The sequence below is a fragment of the Neopsephotus bourkii genome, unplaced genomic scaffold (assembly GCF_033783945.1).
Source record: "Neopsephotus bourkii isolate Nb327-2 ecotype Australia unplaced genomic scaffold, CSIRO-AGI_Nbou_v1 NB_1707, whole genome shotgun sequence".
NCBI classification, from domain to species: Eukaryota; Metazoa; Chordata; class Aves; order Psittaciformes; family Psittacidae; genus Neopsephotus; species Neopsephotus bourkii.
The window spans coordinates 959235-983065 of record NW_026902181.1 but is presented as its reverse complement, the minus strand read 5'-3'; the positions used below and the strand labels follow the sequence as shown (position 1 = coordinate 983065).

The following is a 23831-nucleotide window of genomic DNA, read 5'->3' as shown; positions in this document are numbered from 1 at the left end:
AGAGTAGCAGTTGTGGCTATTGCATCCAGCAGTGTATTAGTGATCTGTTGCTGTTCTCTGGGGAAAGCTGGGGTTGCCATGACAATTCTGTGTCAGATATGCCAGAGTGTGCATGGCCGCAGCATCCACACATACCTCCACCACTAACGCATTATCCTCCCAGACTCCCTGCGCAGTGGGGTGGGGAGAGTGGCAGAGGATGCGAAGATGTTCATGCTGAGATATTCAAAGCAGCTCTCCAGCACCATGCAGAGGGGTGAGCAGCTCAGGGCCTGCTCACTGACTCCCTTCCCCAGAGAAAACGGCTTTTGGGGAAGGAACAATGGCTGGGGAAGTGGCTTGGTCTGTGGTAAGTCATTCTGCACCTTCTCTCACCCACCTAGCTTGAGTCAGCAGGAGGAATGGTGGGTAAAGAAGCAGAGGTACCAGAAGAAATGTTACAAAACACAGCTTATTTGCTAACACCCCTGGCTGCTTCTGAGAATCTCAACCTGAATTAAGGGCTTGTGGCACTGCTGCAAATGAAACCTCAGTCTTCTGAGCCTCTGCCTTCAGGCTGTTGGTTTAATTTGCAGGCACATTTGTACAATTTATAGTTGCATTTTGGACAGAACATCCTAGCCCCTGAATCAGCACCTGGAGATTCAAAACTTGGGCCTGAACCCAACAGGGCAGGAGTGAGGGGTGGCCGCTGTAAACTATAAGCAAGGCTTCAGGCATTTGTGAGGGCACATCTTTCCTGGGTGCTGCACCAGACCTCCCTCAGCCCTAAACCTGGATGTATGGAGGAGCACAGAGCAGGACTGCACCAGGCAGGGTATGTCTAGTGTTGCTGTGCAGCAGAGCTGCCTTGGTGTGGCACTTTGCCTGGGCTCACAGCAGGGCTGCCTGCATGGCTCGCTCTTTGCACCCCTATGCAGTGTACTTGTCGGCATGCACTGGTGTGGACCCTGCTCAAGCTCTTACTTCTGCCTCCTATTGCCCCTTCCTCCCAGCAGAGCAGCTCAGAGGGGCTGTGCCTGTCCTGCAGGGTGCCTGCAGTGCAGTGAGATGAGCTGCTCCAGGGCCCCCTTCGCTGCTCCCAGCACAGGACCTTGCCCAGGCAGGGATGGGGTCCCTGTTGGCTTGTGGCACACCCATGAGGCAAAGTCCAGGCCTTGTTTCCCCAGCTCAGGCACTGTCTGCCAGACCTTGCTTTGAGAATCTAACAAAAATGTGTCTTCTTCATTTCTTCTGGGCGTGCTTGCCAAAGTGGGGGCTCCTCTGTCCCCCAGCATCCTTGCAGAGCACCAGGCAGGATTTCACCATTTCCAAGAGCAATGTAACCCCAATTCATCTTTACAATCTTGCTTGCTATCCTCTGATCCAAGAATGAGAGCCAGTAACAGCAGCCTGCATGTTGCATTGTGAAAATGGTGAGGCTCCTTTGCTAGAGCACCAGATTCTTGGGCTGGTTGGTGCAGAAATAAAGCTTGAAAAGCAGATGATGCCCCGAATTTAAATATACCAAGGAGACCCAGAGATCTAAGCAAGATGATTCCCAGGGTCACATAGGAAGCCTGTGGCAGGCAGGAGGACTAAACTTGTATCTCCTGAGGCCCAGCCACACTGTTGTCTCAAGACTGTCTTCTCTTTTGTCTTCCAGTCCATTAGGAAGATTGGTTAATGAAATTGAATTAATAATGCCAGCTGCAGCACCAGCAATGCCGTAAGAAAGAAAAATTTAGCAGCACAGGCATAAAAGTGGAAGGCTTGAAAATGGGGGTAGGCTGCAAGTGCCAGAAGAGCTGTCTGCAATGGGGGAATGCAGTAGGTCAGAGAGAGATGAAGGGTCTCAGCAGCTTCACTGATCAAATGTCAACAGAGGAAGGAAGATGTACCAACTACTTCCCCCAGAGGAGAGAAACACCCAATTTTAAGGTTCTTAGCAATTGAAAAAAGTAGTCCCCCTGGAAAGAATCAAAAGACTTTTCTTGATTAACTGCAGGAATAGAGCCTTCATTTCTATGATACTCGTGGTTCAAAAAATAACATTAGAGGACCAAGAGAAATGATCCACTGCTGAAGAACCAGGAATAAATCAAAGCTGATTCTTATGTGTTAAATGTGCTGTTGTCTGCAGTAGCCAGTGAGCTGAAATGGCACTGCAGAAGCACCAGCTACCTCTGGGATAGCTGGTGAAGAGGATATGTGCCAGGTTTGCCAAGGGACTGCACATCAGTGGTTCAAAAACCAAAATGGAAAATTGTTTCTTACCATTAGCACAAACGTGAGGACTATCCCCCAAATGGCTCATTTACTAGGATTCAAAGAAAGGCCACCTCATTCCCAGGGAGGGAAGCAAGTACAAAATGTCTCACCTGATGCTTTCGCCCACTCACTTGACTCATGTCACATGGTTGTTGCTGAAGACCTTATAATAACCTCAGAAATTGAGCAAAAATGGGCATAAAGAACACTGCTGAGCAGAAAGTGAAACAGAGGCAGCAGAGCAGAACCTTAGCAACACATCTCTAAACACACTTCTTGTCCTTGTGAGCAACCCAAATATTTTGATCGATGATTTAAAAAACCCCTCATAAACTCAGGCATTTAATGGCTTCTAAAAGAAATTGCAGGAAAGCTGGAACATTATGTGATGTGCTGGGACACGGGGCTTCTTTCGTTATGAGTATTCAGCTCCAGACTTTTTCAGCAATATTGTCTTTTTTACCATTTAATTGATACCTTCTGTGGTCCTGATCTCAGGTAAAAAAAAAGAAAAAAAAATAATTTTATCACTGTGTTGCATTTCCTGAGAGAAAATACAAAAGACCTGGGTAAAAGACAGCAAGGACAGAGCTGTCTGTGTACCCTCTATATTGTGAATAGCCATGGACCTGAAATAGCTATCCCATCTCCCAGCTCATGATCTTTTTGCCTCTGACCAATTCTGCAGCCCAGAAGACGTGCAAGAACAAATGCAAAACAGTAGAAAGAATGAGAACAGAGCCAGGATCTGGCCCATCCCTCTGCTATTGACAGCCTCCTCACAAAAATGTAATTGCTGGCTGCCCTTGGTGTGGAGTACTCAGGCAAAATTTCCACATTGCTCTTTAGAGCTTTGGGACATATTAATGCAACTTTTAAAATAGCATCCCCCTTATTTTTGTTGCTAATGCTAAGAACAAATTAACGTAGAAGAAAACCCAATGATCTCCCTTAATGCCATTGTTCCAAAGTGATAATGTCAGGATCTTATAGCACCATGTTGCAGATCTGGCACTGCCCTCAATGTGTCCCACAATGCGTTGACGCGGAGTGATGCAGAGAGCTGTTCTGAAAAACATAATCAGTCCAAAGTGTTTTCAAAGTCACTTTGCTTAGAACAGAACTTGTGATGGTTTCAGCTCTATCTCTGAATTTGTTAACATTAAATATTCTTTGAAACCAGTGCTGATTTCCACCCTGTACTCTAGCAGGATTGTTAAGGGACAACCCTGAAGTTTAGGGACATGTGTGAGACTTTGCCTAGTAGAACAGTGGGTACTTCTGAGCTCTTATGGACTGTTATGTCAATTCAAATATATTTACCAAAAACCCCTTCAATGCTGCTAACTCTGACCTCATCAGAGCTCATCAGCACTGCACAGGCAGGCTGGGTCGCTGTGAAAGTGGGAGGCCTTTCCTCCCTCTTTTCATAGCAAGGTAGGGTTGGAGAGCTAGTCCTGATGTAGGGCTGCAATGACATGGAAAGGAATGAGGCAGACAGCAGCATCCTACTCGTGTTAATGTGGTCAGAGGTTTTCCTCAAAGGGAGGTTAGGATGGGCTGAAAGCAAACAGGTAGTTTTATTTGGCTGAGGCCTTACCCCACACATCCTACATACATGGGTCATTATCTCCAGCAGAGTAACTTAACAGGTAAATATGGATGAGCCCGCTTGGCTTGTAGCTGTGCCATACACACTGAGCTTTAGATGACCTCAGTAAGACATCTTAAAATCTGTAATCATTTCAGTAACATCCTTCAGCAAGAGGTTTCCCATGGACAGTGCTCTGAAAGGAAGTAAATTCACTTACTACTTTTAATCTTACTTCTATTCATGATCGCAGAAAAACTCTCCTCCAAAATTTCAGCATGCAGCGGTTGATGCCAAGATCTCTGACCTGTGCACTGCCACCCTTTCAAGATCCAGGCAGCGCTATGTTTATTTTTTGTACTTTCCAGTGTGCTCAGTCAATGTTTAGTTTCGGTTCTGGTTTAGTTCTGTTACAAAGAAATAGTTCTCACCCAATTTTCACTCTCCGTCTGTTGATGGCCAACCGGTTAGTTCTAATTCTGGCTCACTACTTACTGAATGCATAATTTAAATTCTCGTTGTAGAAATGCATATTTTACTAATTGCCATTTTAGTCTTGGATCCACCCAGTGCTGATTGGGATTTGTTAAACTTTTTGGCACATCTGTGTAGACACACATACAGTGTTGATGCCAGGCACTGCCTCTGTTCTTCACCTAACTTGGCTCTTGGGATGAATGAGTGCACACTGGAAGACCTTCTTTCCTGTGAATTAAAATAGCTCTGGAAGTACCACGGGAATACTTACATGGACCAGGTCTGAAGAGACACTTCTTCAAAGGGAAGTAAGAATTAAAGCAGGAAAACTGATGGTACAATTTATTTTGGCAGCCTGAGGAAGGAGTTGGAGATCAGGGGCAAGACAAATCCCAACCAGCAATGAAGGAAAAGAGACATCATCACCATTTCATACAACACTGGGATGTTAAATGTACACGGACCACTCATCTGTCCAAAGAAATTTGTCTTATCTCTGACTTTAAAATGTTGGTTACAGTGAGACTAAGCAGAGATTCTGAGTCTTCTCACCGATGCGTTGCTTGTGGTATGTGATAAATAGCCACGAGCTTCACTGAAGTTTGAGGTATCTACAGCTGTTTTTTTTAGAGACTTCGGGATTTAGGAATTTCATGTGAATTATGGCTCTATTTTATATGCACTGTAAATACCTTGTATTATGGATTGGTGCTGGGAACGGCATCACCAAGCTACAAACAGTATTCAGGGCAAAATATATCAGTAGGGGTATTTTCTGCACTTGCAAAGGGTCTAAACCAATCAGTCTATGTTGAAAAATCACCCTTTACCAACCTGTTTCTTCCTTTTTTTTAAGCCAGGAAAAGCACAAAATCTAGACTTGCAACATTGTAGATTATTTATCTTACTGTATGCGATGACAGTTGAACTGACTGCACCAATCAGTTAATTATTTCCCTGTTAACGGACCAAAGATGCTGGGTTCAGGCCTAAGTAAGTCTGTTGGGGAATTTTAAAGATGGTTTTAAAATATGAACCCCAACTATTATGTGATTCTGTGATTCTACGAACAATGGCTATTGGCCCCTGTAATCCCATCAGAGTTTCCTAGGTAAAGGTTAAGACCACACTGCGGTGAATCTCTCCTTAAATTTTGGCTTTCTCCTATGAGATGAGTTACCTGAGGGAAGGATAAGTGACCTACTACTGCCAGTTGGAGATCTATGTTAATTCAGGCATTAAAGATTAGTTTTGGAGCTAAAAGAGCAGAAAGGTTCAAACTCTGTTCTCCATGATGAAGTGTACGTGACCCACTGTGTCTGTGCTGGTATCAGTTTCCATATGAAAAACCTAAATTCAGTATAACATGGGTAAAGTAAAACAGTTTCATAAAGTAGCAGATTCCATAAAGATTAAATACAGCCTCAAAGGTGTATTCCCAGCTGGGATAATCCTGCCACCAATGGCTGGACCAAGTCTGATATGCTGTATCTCAGGGCTCTCCTCAATGAAATGGGGGACTTCTGGGGGAGTTTCTATGTGATTAATTAACAACCCTCAAATCTGAAAAGACAAACAGGCTGGGTGGATGTAAAGAATTTTCTTTCTCAGTATTAGCCAGGTACAGCTGTTGCCTCATTATGATGTCTCTACGAGTTTACTTATAGTAGGTTACTGATGGGGAAACTGAGGCAGAGGCAGTGTCTTACTCAGGTAAGAGTATTTAGGCTGGTGTTGCAATTCAGCTGTTAGGCTCACAGTTACTACAGAGAGCGCATGTTTTTTTTCCCAAATTGTCCCGTTTACCTGCACTCTTACACCTACAATCCTGGCTTATGCAGCATGTGAGCAGCAAGAGGAGGCAGCGCTCATACACTGTACATCCTAACCTTGGCATCCTGGTGTAGCAGGGCTTGGCATGAGGGGCTGGGAGGCCATGTGAGTCACCCTGTGCCTGCAGGTACTCACATCTGCAGGGGAGAAGGGTGATCCCGGTGGTGTGGATACCCTGCTCTTTTCTTCTATTTCTGGAATAGTTTTATCCAAAAATAGCAAAATGGGCGTTGCTGTGTTGGGGTCAGATTCTGACCTTAGTTTTATTCTGCCTGCTCCCTGACCTCATGGAGATGGGCAGATGAGAAGGGGGTACTGAAACCTAGAGGGACTGGGTGAAATTTGGCCCTCACAAAAAAACAAAACAAAACAAAACAACAAACAAACAAACAAGAAAACACCAGATTCATCACTCTCAAGAAATTTCTGGAACATGAATATTCACAACCATACAGCCACATAGGAAACGCTGCTCCCCCCCCCCCCACATTCCCCCCCTCCCCCCGCACCCTTCCACCCACACCCAATTTGTTTTTATTTCTTTGCCGTCAGGTTGCCTTAACCATTTCCATGGCTTAGGAGGCTAAACTGCCAAGCACAAGCTTTTGATTTGAAAGGGGACTGCATCCCCTTTTCAAAGGAGCCTGCTCCCTAGGGCAACCACATCACACTGCTGATTTGCTGCAGTGGAGACCGCAGCGCGTACAATATGCCCTCCCCCCTCCGCCTGTGCTGCTTACAGCATCAGTCCGGAGCCGAGCGGGGAGACGGGAGTGATACCCGCTAACCCACCCATGCTCGGGAATGCCTGACTGGTAACGCAGTGCCTCCGACGAAAGGACCAGCAATTCCTCAGCTCTCCGAGATGCAAGCCAGTGCTGATTCCACCAAGATGGATTGTCTTTGGAGCAACTGGAAATGTCAGGGTATTATATCTATTCTAGTGTTGCATGCTAGAAAGACTGCATGTCAGAGAGGCAAAGGCAGGATCCATCCATTTTTGCATTGTTCACCTGCGGGCCTTTGCATGCTGTTTTCTCTCCCTCCCTGTGAAGCTTTTCTTTGGGGGTAATTTAAGAAAGAAAGATATAAAAGCCCTTAATTCTGTTCGTTGAATGTATTTATCCCATCTCCAGCTGTCTCACCCTGAAAGCATCCAGGATACAGGACCATCCTTCCCACCTTACAGCTCATTCCCAAAGCATCCCCCCTTGCCGTTAGCAGTTTCATTTCTCAACCCCGACTCTCTCCATCGGGCTGCTGGCATGATTTCATACCTTTTGGGCTTTAGGAAAGCTGGGTGACGGTGAATTTGTGCAGGCTCGGGCTCGTGAGGGTTCGAGGCGGTTGCGCTGGGCGCCTGGGTGCATCCTGCCTGTGGACACACCCATAGCGAGGGCTTAGCCTAGCGTCGACACAAAGAAAACGCAGCTTCGGCAAGAAGTGCGATAGTACCGAGGCAGCCGTGGCACTGCCACCCGCTTCGTACTTTGCTGTAGGATTGCTTAAAAAGAAATAATTAATCATTTCGTTATGCTTTCAAGCACTCTGCGGAGCCATTCAGGGCAAAATACTGTGATGATGTTGTCTTGCTGCTGAGGAGGTGGGGGGAACAATAGCATCTCCCTTTGGGGCTTATTTTCAGCTTATTTTGAGCAGGTCGGTGTCTGTGCTGGGTGGGGCTGGCTACCTTCCCGGGTGCCTTGGACAGCTTTTCAGCCATTTTTAGTCGGCTTCACACTTCCCAGCCAGCATCCAGCCTTTGTTTTCATAAAAGACAGTCTCTGTGACGCTGCTCAGTGGGCAGATTAGAGGGAGAAAAGCTATCGGCTGATCCTGCCAGGCAGGCGGCTGTCTGCTTTGGGCAGGCTTTGTCTGAATGTATTTTTTTAATTTTAAGGTACGTTTTTATGCTGAATAGTCAGTACATAATGTTGATGCTTTCAACAGGGTCCCTGGGAGAGAGATTACTCTATAGCATCATCTCATTAGAGGGTCCAAGATGCTCGCAGACATAATTTTGTAAGCACAGCTTAATGTAACAGAAGCCAGAAAACCTTCCAAAAGTGGCTTTCTGGGGGAGCGAACAGGAAGAGAGAGCAGGGCAGGGGAAGATCTTTCAGATGGACAATTGTCTTGGGGGAGGTGATGTTTTTCCAGTCTTCAGCACTAATTGCGTTTATAGTCTGAGTTTTTTTAGAGGAGGATGGGTAGCTGGAAAGTAAACAGATGCACCTGTTATATGCCAGCTTCCAGCAGCTCGGGCTTTCCATACCTTAATAAAGTTTCTATCTATAGGATATCTAGAGGATTGCTTGACTCATTAAGCTTATATGGGAGAGCCACAACCAAACTTTGGGGTCTCTTCATCTGAGCTTTGCAGGTAAACTTCCTTATTAGGTGGGGTTTGGGTTTTTGGTTTGGTTTGCTTCCAAAAAGGCTCAATATTTTGCTGATCCTTACAAAAGCATTAATTTGCTGAGTCAGATTGCTGAACCACCTGTATTTAGAGGCGAACTGAATATTTTCCCTCTTCATCAGAAAAAAATCATAAATTAAAAGGAGGGGGATAACAAACAGCATACTGCTATTTATTTAATCAATAATTATTACTAATAATAGTGAGCTTTCTCTCCTTCTATACTTTCCTTTTTGAAACTGAGGTAGATTTCCTGAAAATTGAATGACACAATATGCCCGTTCTGATTTGGAAAAAAACCCAGACCTGAAAAAGTCAACGCAGCTAAAATAAATCACTTGCCTCACTTCCCCATCATTTGCATATCTTTTTCTTTCTCCTGGGTGGTGCTTTATGGTTCAAAAATGATCCTGCAGCAAACATGAAATAGTCATAGAATATTATTTCTGTCGGCAAAATTCTTTGATCAGTCCCAGATAAAATAGAAGAAATTTAAAATTCAGAAGAAAGAAGGCTAAAGACTTGATTCATTGATTCTTTCACTATCTATTATTCATGTAGTCTCTGTCTCAACCCAGAATATCAGTTTCTTGCAAACCTGGAGTTGTATAATTTTGCCAGCTTCATTATCAATGGAATTATGGTTCCTCTCTGAAAACTCTGGAATATGTCTGTGAACATAACGGATGCAGATGCAACCTCAATAAATACAGAGCATATTTTTACTGAAATTATGGAGATACAATATTGAGGTCAACATAAGTTTTAATTAAAGGCAGTCACCACTAGCTGTATCACTGGTTTGACCTTATAGTACTTATAATTGGTGTAAAATTGTTGTAAAATTGGGTGGGGGTCTTAAGAAGCTGCAGGGACATTTGGTGAAGTCTTGGCTTTGCCCACTAAATTGACACACCTTTATGTTCCTTGCAATGAAGCAACTGATACTGCTACGTAGATTTAGAAATATTGCAGTGTGTTTTACCTGTCCACCCTGCAGGTTCAGAGTGATTATATCAATAGTAATTCATGAGACCACCCCTCAGGGGTACAGGAGAGTAATTTGCCCCTGCTGAGCAAAATGTTGTCATAGGCGGCTTTGGGGAATTGCAGCAGACTTCCACACCCAAGTCATCTTTCACATTGGAAGGTGATGCATTTGAAGTAGGCTGGGATGGAGTCATGCATAATTCATGAGCAACTGGGCATGCTGGTTGATTTGGGCCTCCATGTAACAACCTATAGCCAGTGCCAGCTGCATGATGCATCACAGTGCACAGCTTCTAGTGGGGAGCTGCTGGATGAGATGTGTCTTCAGGTTCAGGTTGTGGTGTCTCTGTGGCTTCCCCAGAGTCTCGGCCCAGCTTGGCAGGACTCGTCCATACACCTAACTGGAGAGTGGGAAGATCAGGAAGGTCTTTGCACCCCAGTTTGGTGAAGCTATTTGATGACAGTACACTGGTCCCCATGAGTATTCCCTCTTCCACTACATGCCAGCTCTTGGGTGGTCGTAAGTGATACGCTTGTTCCTGCAGCTTCAACCTCCCACAAGACTTATTAACAAGAAAATCTGAAAGATGCAGAGAAAAAGGCCTGTGAACTGTTCATAGAAATGATACTAAATGTTATCCACATTATAATTATAACTCAATGTGGGAAAGGACTGCAGACTTCAACAAATCCATCTAGATGACATAACTCCACTGGGACTGGAGTTACTGAGTGGCATTTTCCTGGCAGTTGTTTCTAGACAACCAGCTTCCTTGCTGATTGTCTAGATTGGTTTGGTGTCAGTTGATATATCCTTGACTGATATATCAATTGATTTCTAAAGAGTGCTGAGAAGCTACACCAACTATACATGGCAACAATCCCCACTTTTGGACCGATAAAGAAGTCAGTGGCAGTAATATTGGTGCATGCTATTAATCTATAATCTTATTGACAGTTCTGTAGTCTAATTAACAGCTATTAACATGAGAATATACCTTCACCCAGTTGGTACCTTGAGTGCTTTCCAGAAAATACTGTGGGCTGAACTCTCAGCTGGGACCCACTTGTCTTGTTCAGATGAGCAGTCCCTCTTTTTAGCATCTAAAGATTTGTCACAGTAGTTGGTTCTTATGTTGGACCTTGGTAGAGATAAAATCTTGGAACCAAGCCATAACCTGATGTAACCAATTTAGCTAATATTCACAAAAGTACACCAGTTTATGAGGAATTGACTCCCTAATTTCACAGTTGATTTCCTGTGAAATTTGAATTAAATTTGTCTTTTTTTCCACTTTCAGATTTGCTTTTCATCTTTTAGAGTCATTTAAACTCTAGCAAGAGAGCGATGATGGGGAAGTAGTTGAAGGCAACATTGGAGGACTGCTTTTGCTTTCATTAAGTCTCTGGGAAGTAAGGTTTGGTGAGGTTTTTTTGATATCAGAAGGGGTACTCTCTCCATGTCATATTTAGCGTTCAGAAACAATGTCGTTCTGAGCCATTCATTTTGAAAATCTGCTTATTTTCAAATGTTTGGCTATAGTTAGGAAGGGTCCAAGTCTGTTATTTTGGTCTCAGGAACATCTGAACATTTCCATAGCATTATACATATTCAGAGACTGCATGCACAGTGTCTGCTTGGTCTCTTTGGTTTCTGCTCACTTAGGGTGACAGCAATACCATCCTTCACAGAAACTGGCCAAGGCAGGTAGTGATATCATTTTATGAGCAAGAGGTGTGTGAAGGAGGCTTTCTCCTGCCACCCTATTAAATCCTGGTCTTAAAGCATCTTCTTGTGAAAATTATAATAACATCAATAATAATAACAATAATAACATTATTAACAATAATAATGCAATAGACATGTTTGCAGCATGGTTGTAGGGCTGATTTTTTTATTTCCAATCCTCTTTTTATTGCCAACCCAAGCCCACTCGGGTTCCTCACCTATGACAGTCAATCAGTACTTTTTTTTCTCACATCTTGATCTTGCAGGTGGAATAGGATATAATGTGGAGGACATCCTATATGTAGACTTTTCCCTGGTCCTATTCCTACTCCAGGTCTCCTCTCATCGGAGTTTGGGGAGCAAGAAAGTCTGAACTTTCAAGTTGAATCTTGGGGCGGGTGGATAATAAAGGTATAAAGATGAGCTGAGGACAAGGAGGTTAATAAACAAAGTGTGTACAAGAGTTAGAAGTATAGTGAGATCCCTCAAGGCTAGAGATAAAGGATAAGGAGAGATGTCTCATGAAGCAGCACAGATATTTTGTCTTGGCTCTGCTGTTAATCACAGCAGTCTCCTGAAGGCACCAGACTGCTCATTAGATGGTGTATCCATCTGTATTTTATTTGAATCAGATCTGTTGTGGGGAGCAGAGTAATGACCACATTGGATCCTTCACTGGTGAGAAAAGGGAAAGCCTGGTCCTCCAGCTTGTGGTTAAATCTGCAGACTGGAATTTCTTTGAGTGTGAGCCTATTCAAAGACTTACAGCTTTGTTGCATTTCTGTCAAATATTATTGTGACAATGCTATAAAGAAGATTGCCCTTCTTAACATATGTTTCCTGATCTTTTCAATTCCAGTAGTCTGAGATATGCCTTATGAAGTCATTTGTATTTATGGAATCATAACACTATACTGTATCTGTATACAGAATTAAAGGATGTGTGTAGGTTTTCCTCACTTCTAGCTACTACTAATATTACATAAGGAATTAAGCTCTACAACCAATTGATGTTACCTCCTACAGAGGCCCAGTAGGACCTCCATTATGTGGAAGGCAGCTTGTTCACATCCAAAGGTGTTATTAGTATGCTAATAACTGAATGAAGAAGAGCATATAACCTTTTATTCAATCATCAAGGCACAAGGACCTCATTTGAGGTTGGATACAAGGGTTTTGCACACACTTTTTATAATAGCTTCTATGTACATGCTCTTGATGAATGTTCTTTTTTCACACAGTTGCTGCAGTACAGGAAAAACTGGCATGGTAAGGAGAGAACAGAGGTTTTCAGAGGCAGGGAGGGAGAATCTGTGGAAGATGTGAATTGTCCAGTCTGTGCTGCATTGATCTTCATTAATTTTCATGTTAAAACGCTTTCTTTGGGACATAAAAAGGAAAGATTCCTATTTCTGTTTCAGAAATATTTTTCAAAAACATAACCATGCAGGAGTATGAAGGTATGAGGACATTTTATTTACAGGTTAGTTTGAATCCTCTATTCTCCCTCTGAGATCTCCACTCAGAAGACTTGGGCTGAAGTTGTCCCACACCATGGTGCTTCTGGCGACCATGTAAACCACCAGAGCCCCATCCTCATGTTTCCTCCAGCTCTCAGGGAGAATGGATTCAGGAGCACCACTAGTTAGTCCACTTTGGCTGTCTCAAGTTGTTCACCCCTTACCTCCAGCACTGCCCTTTCTAGCCCCCCAGGTCTGCCTTCTGGCTTTTTTGATGTCAAATATTGATGAGCAGAAACATTTTCTGCTGAAAACCTGTTGAGAGCTGGGAGATCTTCCAGGCACTGTACTCGGGAGCAGTTCCTGGCTGACACAAGCATTGTGTGCTGCTGCTGTTACTTATATTTGTGAGATTAGTTTTAGCTTCCATCACAAATATGGGTACTTATCAGCAACTCTTAGTAACAAATAGTTGCTTGTATCATAGAGTTCAGGTTCGTGCATCGTTAGTCAGGGTGCTGGCCCCAAATGGACAACTCACATTAGTTTACTGACATAAAGTTGTATCATATAGTTGAGGTGGTGATTTGGCACCCTTGAAAACTTTTTCTTTCAAATAGAAGGCTACTTGAGTAGCATTTTACAAGTTCTGCTGTCGTTTAAAAAACATGGGCAGGCACTACTTTCAGATAAATAGCTCATCAGACATGCTTCTCTAGAAAAATTCTTCAAAGGCAGTTGCAATGACCTGCAGCACTACTGTCTTGGAGATGTCTGGCAAATCCTCCTTACTAAATACAAATACTTTTGAGCCTGAGGCAGTTCTGGCAACACCCAGAGTCCTTTTATGCCTCCACAAATGAGCCAGGGCTCTGGTGTGTTGTACTGGAAAGAGTGCAGTGACCGACACTGCTTCTCTCCTTTCAGGAGGCTAAAAGGAGATCATGGCAAGCTAGAGCTGAACAGCTTCTGCATGTTAATGGGCACGGTCTGGATTTTACAGTTGTGATTTTTAAAACCTCTATGAACCAAGACTGATTTCAGTTCTTGTTTTCCAAACCCTGTTTGCAAACCCTAGCTGCAAACCTGAGGTGGTTTGAAGTTGCATTTAGGTTCTCAACAGTGTATCTTGCTTAGCCAGGCAGATTGACCCACTGTCCAACTGTTTGCATATCACATATCGACAGGCTCACATGGCACCAGCCTCCTGCTTCATGCATATTCAGCATGCATTGCTCAGAATCATGCCATTGTAGTCAGGTCTGCGCAGTGCATGCACACACACACGCATACACCATGTCTGCAACACACCCAGAGCTTGCAGGACCCTTCACCACTCCAGGACCTTTTATTCTATGACCTGTTAAGGCCAGTAAATCTGAGAGGTCAGCAAGTCTTTGAGGGAGTTGTTAGCTATCTTAATCAGTTTTATATGAATGTAGGATGAGATGAAATTCAATGCAGACACATAAATGTGGTGAACAACCTCATCTCATTCAGAATAATAATAATAATAAAATGGTATGGAGGGGGTTGACACACCCACTTCTTGGTTCAACTGATGGTGAAGGAGCAAATTTCATGGAGTCATGGAATCATAGAATAGTTTGGGTTGAAAAGGACCTTAAACGACCATCTAGTTCCAACCCCCCAGCCATGGGCAGGGACCTCCCACTAGACCAGGTTGCTGAAAGCCCCATCCAACCTGGCATCATTCCTTTGCCCCTTGGTAGAGGAGGAATGGCTGAAGGAATGGCAAATCTGGCCTGAACAGCTGGACATGGCAGCAGGGCCACAGCTCCCCATCCCTGCAGGGGAGACAAGGAAAAGGTGAATTTAGTTCCTGCCCTTGAAAATCCTAACTTTTACCTACTGCAGGCTGCAGGGTGTGAGTGTGTGTGTGTATTCCCAGGCTGGACCTGGGCAGCTGAAGAGCCACATAAAAATCATTGAACTCGTATCTCCTTCCTCTGTATTGAGATTTTCCACCTAGCAGTTGGCACATATTTTTTCTATGCACATGGGAATATTTGCCTCAGGTGTAAAAGACACAGGATCACTTTCTCCCAGGTCTCATTTGGGTGGTGAAAGAGGCCAGCCGCCTTTTTATCTCCTCTCTCATGCATGCAGGTATCCCCAGAACTGTGTCATTTGGCCTCTGTCCATCTCACTCTGAGCTGTGACAAGCCTTTCCTCACCTGATACAGCTTAGTAAATATCCCAGCCATTTCATAGCAGAAAGGGGCATATTTCAGGACATATACACACTTGGTCAAGTCAGTCTTGAGTCAGTCAGCATTTTCCATATTGAGGGGAATGGGGAAATGCAGTTCAGCATCCTTCTGCATGAGAATGCAGCACACTTCCAGTCTGCAGGAATATGAGGGCTTAGTTGCTCACTTTGGGTCTTTTAGTCAGTTGGAATTGTCTTAGGAAAGTCTACATGAGTTGTCTTTTGTACTTTCTGGCTCAGTTCTCATTTGTTTGCCTATTAACTGTGTCCCACATAGGGTTTTCCCCTGGTGTGTGGCATTTTTCTTTCATCAGAAGATGATGTTCCAAGTGCAACATCCTGTGTGAGCTCACCTGTGCATATTTCATTTAACGTGAAGGTATTGTGTGGTATAAAATTCAAGTAATTAAAAAGTGAAATTTGTTCAAATTTACAATATCTCTGACAGAAGCACAAAAATGACTGGGCTATGAAGAATACTGCCTGTCAAAATGCTTGTTGGTAAAAGCACCCCAGTTGCTATGCTGTGCTGCAGAGTTTTCCAGTGCCTTGACTGAAAGAGAATATGAAAAATGGTAAAACCTGCATACTTGTGTACTGTATGCCATTTTGTAAGGATGGTTTGCTAGTTGCATACTCCAGCACCCTGACACTGTAAGCAATTTATGATGCTGCCAAATTCCCTGACATAGGTGCATGCTCTGACTCTGCTGCAACTGCATTTTCAGAGCATTCCCTAATCCATGCCCCTGGATTTCTGGAGGAAGAAAACCTGGGCATATATGTGGAAAGACCCTGGCCTGGTCCCCAATTTATAAAGTCAGCACCCAGGACCCCAGCATATGCCACTAAGGTCCCCCATCCCTTGCCCTCCATGAAGATCTTTCTTTCATGCTATGATCACAGTGCTGAAGGCTGGCACTTAAAAATATGGAAGAACTGTTGTGTATATTGATGGAGAATATAGTGGGATGTTTCATGAAGAGAAAAGAGCTCGGTAATAACAATTTCTGCATTCAAGCCCATTACTTTGAAAAGCAATGCTAATATGTGTGATAGTAATGAGTAATATAGCTCATTGACTCAAGGCAAACATGCCATGGTGACTCACAGGTTTTGGAGAATAGATGATAAGAACTACTAGGCTGGATTAATTTTGTTTCTTTTTGCATTTGGGGGGGATGTTTGACAGATTGCAATTTTCTTGAATTTATTCTTTGTTCAGAATGATTTGACAAGTGGCATCCATGAAATCTCTTTGGCTGGTGGTGTGTTCAAGCTGTTCATGAGGACTTGTGCAGTGTGTGAAATTAAAGCTGTTTTGTTTAGATTGTCATGAGCATGTCCTTTGGCTGGATGAAGAGTCCTCTCAGAAGCAGGGTGTGGATGTACAGAAATTAAGCTCCCGTTTTTGAACTGTATTTTCAACAATCATTTCATAAAATTTTGCCTTTATAGTGGTTATTCTTGATGGTAAGATGGTTTACTAAAGGGGCTGGAATAACTATACAAACTGGGCGGAAAACACTGTCATTATTAACTGCTTTTAAATGTAAAAATATATTGGTTGAACATGGTTTTCTACACTTGCTTTCTTATAACTACCACCTCCCACTGACCTAAACAAGGGAAGTTATCTCACAAGCAGAAAGCTTTTTTTTATATATATATTTCTGAGGTGGTTGGATTTGAGTAGCAAAAGAGATTTATTCTGTATTTTAAGGCTCCCTCTGAAAAATGGGCCTTCCTACTGTGTAACTATTAAGCAGTGGTAAAACCAGGAGTCTTTTCTTTTCTCAAAACTTATGAAATAATCAAACCATATTGTCAAAACTTTGGTTGGGAAAGTGCTTTATTGTGACTAACCCCAAACTTTCATACTCATTTATCAACAACCAAAAATTGGAAATGCTTTGATCAAGCATTTGGACTGGTGACATAATAAAACCAATTTAGAGTTTCCAGAGTGTCCTGGGTTCAGCAGTAGCAGTCATTTTTCTCACTCTTAGTAGCTGGTGCACTGCTGTGGTTTTGACTTTCAGCCTGGGAACAACACCGATAACACCGACGTTTTTAGTTGCTGCTCAGTAATGTTTACTCTGACCAAAAACTTTTTGAGTCTCATGCTCTGCCAGTGAGAAGGGGCACAAGAAGACAGGAAAAAGCAGAGCAGGACACCTCACCCAAACTAGCCAAAGACGTATTCCATACCACAGCACGTCATGCCAACTATATAAACTGGAGGCAGTTACCCGGAAGGGCTAGAGCATTGCTTGGTCGGGCTGGGCATTGGTTGGCGGGTGGTGAGCGGTTGTATCCTCTTCCCTTGTTATTTCCCTTATCATTGTTATTATTGGTGAAGTTAGATTTTTCCTTCTCCTAGGATGGTTGCCTGAGGCTAGTGAACAGGATTGATTGATGATGGCTTGGCTTCGCAAGCAAAGACCCAGGAAGGGCTTCACCCAGACCCACCACAAGTGCAATGATGGAGCTCATCTAGCCTTGTAAGGCCATCCATCTAAGAGAAGGACACTATAACCAAACCTATGACCTGAGAACTTTGCTGTCACTGTCCAAGCTCACTAGGCCCTGGCAGATAAATCTCAGGTGTAAACGGTGGGGCCAGTTCTGCGCACGCTGTGCCTCACCTAAAAAATCCACTGCGCATGCCCGAAGGGTTTACCCACACTTGCAAAGCCCTGCAGCGACAGACGAGGGATGAAACGGCAGGTGATAAGGTGCACTGGAAGCCACAGACCCAACCCTGCATGCAGGCAGTTCAGGACATTGGTCACTCGAGATTGCCCCAGGAGATGACGGTCTTGTTCAGCAACATCCTGAATGACCAAGCAGCCTTTTTTCCAACCAGATTTTCCTATCCCACATTGCCCTTTTAGTCCTCATCGCACTTGTAGTAAGCATGGGTAAAGCCCTTCCCAAATCCTCGTTTGCGAAGCCAAGCCATCATTATTATTACTGGTGCCAGCAGTAGTGGTCTGTGTTATACCTTAGTTACTGGACTGTTCTTACCTCAGCCCGTGGAAGTTACATTCTTTCGATTCTCCTCGATAGTGGGGGAGTGAGCAAGAGGGCTGCGTGGCTGACTTACGGCCTGGGCTTAAACCACGACACAGAGTAAGGAAATGCAAGCTAGGCTGAAAACTTCCATACAATCCTAGCAACAACACAACCCTGTGCTTGCATTTACCTTGCTGCTGTAAGAGACCCACTGTGCCATGCTTGGAGGTATTCATCCACCTCATCTAACCAAAACACAGATACGTGAAATACAAGGATTTGAAGTAGGTTATTGCTTGTAATTTCCTCAGCACATCGCAGAACTCACATCACTGCTTCTGTTGAGGAGTTCCTATTGATGCTGATGTTAGCAGGAGCATCACTCCTTCCTTTACCCTTCTGCAAGGACTCCGAGCATTGCAGCAGCTGTGGTGGCCATCCTGCTCTTCTAGCTCCTGCCTTTAACATGTTCGTCTTCTCTCTCCAGCTATCGACCTGTTGTACTGGCGTGACATCAAGCAGACAGGGATCGTCTTTGGCAGCCTGCTGCTGCTGCTCTTCTCCCTGACCCAGTTCAGCGTTGTGAGCGTCGTGGCCTATCTGGCCCTTGCCGGCCTCTCGGCCACCATTAGCTTCAGAATCTACAAATCGGTCCTACAGGCTGTGCAGAAGACGGATGAGGGCCACCCATTCAAGTGAGTGCTTTGAAGACATGGCCAGGAGCCACTTACCTTGCAAAGGATTGATTCCCACTGGCAATTCAAGTTTCTTGACCTGCTGCTTTCATAATGGATAAAATTATTTTCTTGAAGAAAACAGGGAAAATATTTGCTTCTGTTGTCCAATGTCTCTACAGCTGTGAGGCTGTATTGGCTCAGATCCCGGGGGAAAAAAAAACCAAAACAATACAAAACCCATTGTCCTCTCAAACACGGGAATTCTATTTTTTTTTAAATTCAAAAGATCCATAAAATTTTCAGCAAACATAGAAAACTAGTTTAATTACAGATAAGGGTAATATGGTATCTCTTCAGGCAGGAGTGTATTGGGCATAGAGGGAAACTATTTATATCTTTTCTCCAGCACTGCTTAGCTGTGATGTGGCAATCCATTAGCCTTGGTGGTAGTGCTGGTGCCAGTGTCAATGCCCTCCCTGCACTCTGTAGCGTCTGGGTGGTTTGCTCCAGGAAAGCACCAATGCTTTCTCCTCTCCTCTGCCAACAAGTTGATAAACCAGGTCATGGAACTGGTTTTGAAAAAAGTCTTGTTGGGGTGCTGGTCCTTCTATTTCACTTGGGTCCGTTCTGAGGTGCAACTCACGACATGGGCATAGCTCAGAGAGAGGTGCAGGGCAGGGAGAGGATGGAGGAGATAGAAGGTGCGCTGCTGTCAAAGGTGATACATGGCCAGACAGCAGCTTTTGTTCCTCCAAAGGCTGCCACAGGAGTGTTCCAAAGAACTTTGTGGGGAACCTCCATCCAGCGAGGATTTGCATCTCCCTTTGGGTGGATTAAAGACAGATCCCCTTAAAACCAGGCTCTATATGGGGAGAGGGCAAGGCTGGAGGCAAACAGCCACAGTGCAGCCTGCAATTGCCCAGTGAGCTGGGTTGTGCAAGGTTTAGACAATGTGTGCTGGTGGCTGTGTGCCTACAGGAAAGGGGACATGTTGCTCCAGCATGAAAACGTGGTCTGGGGAGGAGCGAGTGATGGAGTAGACAGTCACAAGTGTGTATGACAGGTGAACCTGCCTGGGTTTGTAACTGGACCTGTGTTTCTGGCAGAGCCTACTTGGAGATGGAAATGAATCTTTCACAGGATCAGATTCAGAAATACACAGACTGTCTCCAGCTATACGTCAACAGCACAGTCAAAGAGCTGAGGAGACTGTTTCTCGTTCAGGACCTCGTGGATTCTTTAAAAGTAGGATTGCTTTAAACATTCTTAACCCTTCTCTAGAGACTCAATCTACATTTCAAAGTTCTGCTTCCCATGTTGACAATGTTTTCATAAAATCTAGGTTTGTGTAGCTCCAAATATAAAAGTTGCTCTCCTTTTTGATTTCCAAGTTGCTTGCTTCCAGCAGTTTAGAGGTTTGGCAATCTGCATTTGAACTTATTTATATGCAATACAGGAGTTATAAAAGGAACACTGAAGTTCTAGAAGCATCTCTGTGTTATGCTTTGTATTACTTTGCCACAAAATAGTGCGTTAATAGCTCTTATTAATATAGATATCCTCTAATGGTGGCGTTTCCTGCTATGGGTCTTCTTTCCCTTCCTTCTGAAATAATTATTTATTTCAGAATTACACCCAAATAGGTGTTCTTCAGAGCAAAGGGAAGATCATTAAGAGAGGAGACATAGGTTAGGCTCTAAGGATTTTTATAAAAATGCACCCATCTCCCAGCCCCAGGAGTTTTCAGTCACTGGATTCATTACTGTTGGGCTGTGACTAACCTGTATGGAATGATCCCTGCCATCATCAAAAATGGATGCAAAAATCTGCCTATGTCTTGCTCAATTCAGAGTCCTAAATGTATCCAATTAAGCCCTAAACATACATGAAAGCTCAGCTAAGAGGGTGAGAAGCAGTGAACAGCAGAAAGAAGAATGGGGTTTATACACCCAGTAAAAGTACCTAGTTCCTAATGTGTCTTACTTAATTACTCCCATTACACTTTGAAAAAGGCTAATGTACTGTTATGTTAGCTAGTTAAGGGAACTAATTTCTTCAGATGCTGACACTGGAGGTGATGTAATGATCCATCTTTAATTTAGTTTGCAGTACTAATGTGGCTGCTGACTTATGTGGGAGCCCTCTTCAATGGCCTGACTCTTCTGATAATGGGTAAAAGCAACATTTCTTTTAAAATCTATTTTTAACTTTAACTCCCTCGCTATTTCTACTTAGACAAAACAGCCTGTCCTCAGCATGCCTTCATCACAGTTAAACCATCAATTTCTTTTACCCTTGCTGGTAAATATACATTATTCCCCTTACATTGTCCCTCCTGCTAGAACTAATTTGTGGTTTATGGTTTTGCAGCTACTAGAGCAATGGGAAATTCCATTTTTGGAAGGTTTGAGCAAAGTTTCCTTCTAACACAAAGATCCCTAGTGGATCAACTGAACAAGTGGCATGATGTGTGTTTGTCACTGAAGTAGTTCTATTCTCTGGAGGAGTCTGATTAACAGGAATATAACAGTGTGCTCTTTTTCTCCTCAGCTGTGGTGTCTATGTTTACTCTCCCCGTTGTATATGACAAGTACCAGGTAAGTCTGTCAGTTTGGCATAGTTCATGTGAGTGGGTGGTTCTGCCTTCTTGATGCCTGATTGACTTGGTCTCCCTTTGCTCTTTGCAGGCACAGATTGATCAGTACTTGGGACTTGTGCGGACCCACATAAACACTGTTGTGGCAAAGTGAGTTCAGCAGCAGACTTGACCAGAAGTCTTGCTGTGAGGTTGTGGTGCACTGGGGGTGGCTGAAAGCTTGTTGGTCCTGGGGACAACATGCCCAATGAATGATATCCTCCGCAGCTCCCAGAATGTAAGAGACTGTGGGAGGGCAGACTCCTGAAGAAACAGGCCTTCTCAGCTGAGCACAGACGAAGGCAGAGCTGTGACCCTACGTCCTTCTCACATGTCCTGCCATTTGCAGGGGGTTGTAGACAGAGCAGCCCAACCAGAGACACATATCTATTCTTTTACTTGGCCACTGACCACTCCAAGCCTGGGGTTTTGCATTCAGGGTTTTTGTCCTTTAGAATTAATAATACCATTAACAAACAAAGTGGGAATTAGAATGCTGACCTGTCACTGAAAGAAAATACCTGGGAGCACCATGATCTTGAGTGTTTCAAACCAGCATGGAACAGACAAAAGACCTGGCTGGGATTTTTGAAGCAGTCTGCTCTAGTTCCTAATGTTCCTGTATCAAAAGCTTTTCTGGAATCTCTAAGAGTGAGTGGGAATCTAAACACAGTTCTCAAAACTTGAGAATTACTGAAGCAGGGTGGCTGGTCTGGAAGGTGGATCCTGTACATCTCAGCAGTTTATATCCATAGATTTGCAGAAGTTGGCTAACTAACAGGTATACAATGGAAGGTTAAAAATAGAATGGTTTGGGCTGGAAGAGACCTTAAAGCTTGTCTAATTCCAGCCCTGCTGCCATGGACAGGAACACCTTTCACTGGACCAGATTGCTCAAATCATCTTCCAACCTGGCCTTAAACACTTAAAAAACCGTGAGGTACAGAGAGCAAGTGACCTATGAAGTGATGCTGAGGAAACGGAGCTTGTTTAGCCTGGCAGGGAGGGAACTAAGGAGTGATTTCATAGTAGCCTATAAGTACTTGATGGAGAGTTACAAAATGATAAAGCCAAACTCTTCTGAGTTTTGGCAGATGTTATAACAAGGAGCAACGACATAAATTCAGCTTAGGAGGTTGATGTTGAACATTAGGAGAAACTTTTTCACTAGATTTTAGAACAGGACCACAGCAGGCTACATAGGGAGGTGCCAGAACCTCCTTCCTTGGAGGTTTGCAATATGTAGCAAGACAAAGCCGTGGCCAATCTAATTCAGCATTGGCGATAGTCCTGCCTCACATAGGAAGTTGATTCAAAGACTTCCAGGGATCCTTCACAGCCAATATTTCTTTTATTCAGCAAAACCCTTAGCCTTGAGCAGGACTAGAAGTTTGTACTGAAAATTCTTTGCTTCATTCCTGACTTCCAATATAAAATGGACCATGATAAAATAATGAAGGGAGGAGAATATCACTGAGCATATCCTGTGATTACATGAACCACCCAAAACTGGGCCATTTACAAGTAGGGGCCTGTCAGAGCACACAGATGGGCCATCATTTCTTTTTCTTATTAGACACTAGTCCACCTGTTGTGACAACACACTGAATGCAAGCTAGAGATTACATCTGGACAAGACTCCAAATGGGGATCCACTGGATTATACCTCACCGTATAATCTTCTTCTTTTCTTTTTTTTTCTTTTGTTTCTAGGATTCAAGCTAAAATCCCAGGTGCTAAGAGAAAGGCAGAGTAAAGCAGACACCAAGAATTCATCGACTACAGTAGTGAATAATAGGGGAATCTGGAGTGAAACAGCTCTGTTCTTACACTTTACTGCAAATTTATTGTTCTTTTTTTTTCTCCACACCATGATCTTAGAAACATAAAACTCAGAAGCAGTGCTTTTCCCCTGCTGCTTCTGCACTTAGAATATTTGCAATCACTTGTGTCAAGCACTAAAGTATAGTAAAGAGAAAAGTGTACTAGATGTGGTTTTTTTTGTGTTGCTTATAAAGTGCATGATGGTGAAAGCCTAAATAATATTGACCTTTTTATTTTATTTTTTTAGTGTTTTTCCTTCTTCTATTGGCATTGCTTCTATAACTTTTAATGTTACATGTGGCTAGGGGCTTTCCTGCTTAGCGCACTGATGCAATAGTTAAAATTGCTTCTACGTCACTGGGTTGCTGGTTGGATTCATCTTTATTAACTATATAGAATTGTAGACTGATGTTTTAGTGTTTTCCAGCACAAATAAAATAAACAGTAATCAGTACTTATGGTAATCATTTTGTATAACTCAAAAAAATTGAAAACAAAACCCAGTACTTTTGTCGTAAAGGATTGACAGGCTGATTTACATGTATGGTAACTGGAAAGTTCCAGCATGTTAAATTTATTACAATTTGTATTACATACTCTGTAGTTCCTAATGGACTTAATTATGGATTCTGAATATTTGCACTTATGTACTTGATACCGAATGCAGAAATAAATGTTACTAAATGTAAAAAGTT

General features: G+C 43.4%; 1 protein-coding gene across 2 annotated transcripts in view; it reads left to right on the top strand.

Moving 5' to 3' along the window:
- The window catches only part of RTN1 (reticulon 1), a 122115-nt gene extending 98284 nt beyond the window's left edge, over positions 1 to 23831 (top strand). Inside the window, exons 1-7 of one of the 2 annotated variants that reach the window (XM_061376179.1) lie at positions 6747 to 7077; positions 18488 to 18695; positions 19784 to 19922; positions 20780 to 20849; positions 21228 to 21274; positions 21365 to 21423; positions 23026 to 23831. In XM_061376179.1, the coding sequence (XP_061232163.1) occupies positions 7017 to 7077; positions 18488 to 18695; positions 19784 to 19922; positions 20780 to 20849; positions 21228 to 21274; positions 21365 to 21423; positions 23026 to 23068 (627 nt within the window). In that variant the 5' untranslated portion in view covers positions 6747 to 7016 and the 3' untranslated portion in view covers positions 23069 to 23831. Of the gene's footprint in view, positions 1 to 6746; positions 7078 to 18487; positions 18696 to 19783; positions 19923 to 20779; positions 20850 to 21227; positions 21275 to 21364; positions 21424 to 23025 lie in introns of those variants that run through there. The other variant, XM_061376178.1, reaches the window with a different exon arrangement.